Source organism: Pundamilia nyererei, unplaced genomic scaffold (assembly GCF_000239375.1).
Source record: "Pundamilia nyererei isolate P.nyererei 1_Seehausen unplaced genomic scaffold, PunNye1.0 scaffold00141, whole genome shotgun sequence".
NCBI classification, from domain to species: domain Eukaryota; kingdom Metazoa; phylum Chordata; class Actinopteri; order Cichliformes; family Cichlidae; genus Pundamilia; species Pundamilia nyererei.
The window spans coordinates 631,217-633,941 of NW_005187542.1; the positions used below are offsets into that span (position 1 = coordinate 631,217).

The 2,725-nt window shown below is 41.7% G+C and overlaps 1 protein-coding gene across 1 annotated transcript in view; it reads right to left on the reverse strand.

Moving 5' to 3' along the window:
• The window catches only part of LOC102210360 (collagen alpha-1(XXVIII) chain-like), a 46,425-nt gene extending 45,333 nt beyond the window's left edge, over positions 1 to 1,092 (reverse strand). Inside the window, exons 1-2 of the mRNA XM_005744284.1 lie at positions 819 to 1,092; positions 530 to 687 (exon numbers count right to left, since the gene is read on the reverse strand). Of these exons, the coding sequence (XP_005744341.1) occupies positions 530 to 680 (151 nt within the window). The 5' untranslated portion in view covers positions 681 to 687; positions 819 to 1,092. The remainder of the gene's footprint in view (positions 1 to 529; positions 688 to 818) is intronic.
• Between the last annotated feature and the right edge of the window lie 1,633 nt (positions 1,093 to 2,725).

Genomic DNA, 2,725 nt, shown 5'->3' on the forward strand with positions numbered 1-2,725 from the left:
TTTTATCAGACTGTCCTCTAGAGGGGGGAAAGGTGATTTATTAGGTTTATTGACTGTTATAGGCTGATCGCTTTTCCAGAACAGTGTGATGACTTTGTGAATGTGACATGTCATTTTAAAAAGAAAATAAAAGTAACTCAACTTGCTGCACCAACCTTGGTGGAAGGAGGTCACAGATCTAATACAGGCTGAGGATAAATCACATTAATCTTCACGGGAATATGTCACAGAGAGAATGTGCCTGGGGAAACAGGACTCTGAGCGAATAAAACGTTTGGGTAACAGAGCACTGAATGGTCACGAGGGAGATGGATGATTCTGAGAAGCCTCAGAGATACGATCAATCCAGGTGGATTGCATCCTGCAGCGATGTCCTTGTTGAATATCATGTTCTACTTTTTACACCTGTAGCTGTACTGTTTCCTTACCTGAACAAATTCCACACCACTTCCTCCAAATTAGAGTATTAGTGGAAAAGAAAAAAAGTAGACTCTGGTTTTCTTAGAAATTCTTGAAACAAAAAACTTACATTTGCCATTTGGAGGTATGAAGTTTGAAGAATATACTTTGTTCTTCTTCTTAGGGGTTACCGCTGGTTCTTCATCGCCTTCTTCATAGTCCTGTGCCAACAGACCCTGAAGTCCCCACAGCAGCAGGAGCCAGTGCATGGAGGGGACCATGACTTCTCTAACAGGGGTAAAGGAAAAACGATTAAAAAAGAGATGCATTTGAATACTGCACTCAAAACCCTGTACACACTCACAGAACAAGCTTTAACAAGCATAAATGTTTAAGACTCAGCCATCAAGCATGCATACCTTGCAGTGTTGCTGACTCCTTAAGAACTTGTGCCCTGTACTCCGTAGCTCTCCTGGCAGTGAAATTCAGGAAAAAGTCTAAAATAGGACAAATAAGAATTTCTTCAGTCAGAGTAAGTTTGATTCCATGTCCTGTGCGTCATGTTTATTGGCCTGTTGCAAAAGTTGTTGCAGAGTTTCCAGATGCAGCAGGCAGCATATAGTCACACCAGAAGCTGAAGCAGCAGTGAAAAGCCCCAAACCTTTATTCTGGCTCTCATGGGACTCCCATAAATTCAAGCCATCCCCAAGCTTGCATTAAATGAAGAGAAGTCCGGCCCTTTTTCTGATGATCGCTCCCTTTGGGTGAGAGTGTGGGTGGGGTAGAGAGGCAGTTACAGACATTGTAGAAAGACATGATCGAGCAACCAGTAACCTTTCCCTCTAAGCTCATTTTTTTGTAATTGCTGGTTGGGTTCCAAGTGAGTATTTATCCGTGTTTTCAGTGTGTTTTGTGGCAGTAGGGCAATTTAGGACATAAAGATAACGATATTATAATATGTCCGGTGAGAAAATGGGCAATCTATCTAGTTTTTCAATATACAAGATGCCTCACTCATCCAAGCACTTTTTATACACCTAAGTGCTTTTTTGTGTTATCCTTGCCCAAGGATACTTGGTCATCCAGATTCGAGTACCCAGAGCTTAAACCACCACCCTTCTGATTGGTAGTTGACCTGCTCTACCTCCTGAGCTGTAGCCTCTCCACTGGTGTTACTCTATTATCTAACTGTCAATATGACTGGACCATTGAAGGTAAAGCCCTTTTTTCAGGTTAGCTATTTCAGGTAACTATTTTGCCTCTTGGAGCCACTGTGAACTCATTGCAGTTTATAGATGTATGACAGAAGCTCATCTAAAAATGTCCCATTGACCCCCTGCTGTACATGTTATTAGCCTTCCATCTAAGCCAGTAGTATTTATTTTAATATTATTTTAATATTTATTCATATTTGTGTTTACCTGATAATTGTAAGTCCAGCCTTTTAGCTCAGATTTTGGACCCCACCATTAACAGAGGTAAACATTTAGCTCATTGTTTTTTCTGTCTGAATATACCGCTAATGTATATTGGATTTTTAGAATCTATTTGTGGCTAAAAGGAATAGTAAGAGTAAAAGAAAATAAAGCTTGAAGTCTCCATCAAGCCAAGGGAACAATCACTCCATGGTCATTTTCTGTAGGTTAACCAGTGCAAGCAGCCCCGTTGCGAGATCTCGCAAAACAAACTCAGGATCTCGCAAAACAAACTCGGGATCTCGCAAAACTTTTGCAAGATCTTGCAAAACAAACTCGGGAGTTGAAAAGTTGAATTCCAACGATGGCGGCAGCTACTCAGTTGTAATATTACTCTTTCTGGGTCACAAAATACACTTTTAAGATATTTTCAGGCGTGAATGTAGTTGTGTAAACGTCAGATACCTGTTCGGTTTACAAGACATCACATATTTGCAAAAGTGCTCCGACGTTTTCGGAGATCTGACATCCACTAGCTCGAAGCTAACGGGAAGTCGAGACCTACTACAGCCGGGAGGAACACCGCCTTCCCGGCACATCGTGCCTCGACCTCCCGGTCGGCTTCGAGCTGGTGGCCTGCGAGATCCCGAGTTTGTTTTGTGAGATCTTGCAAAAGTTTTGCGAGATCCAGAGTTTGTTTTGCGAGATCTTGCAAAACTTTTGCGAGATCTCGCAAAAGTCTGTCTTAATTTTTTTTTTCTCCCATGTCCCCTGCGGGGCTCCGTACTCTTAAGGTAACACACCGTGCAAAAGAAGTTACCAGAATCCACCTATGAAAACACCCAGAGCAGTTATCTGTTTTTCCTTTGACTTGATTTCCTGACATTTACAATACTCCGAACTAAGTAAAC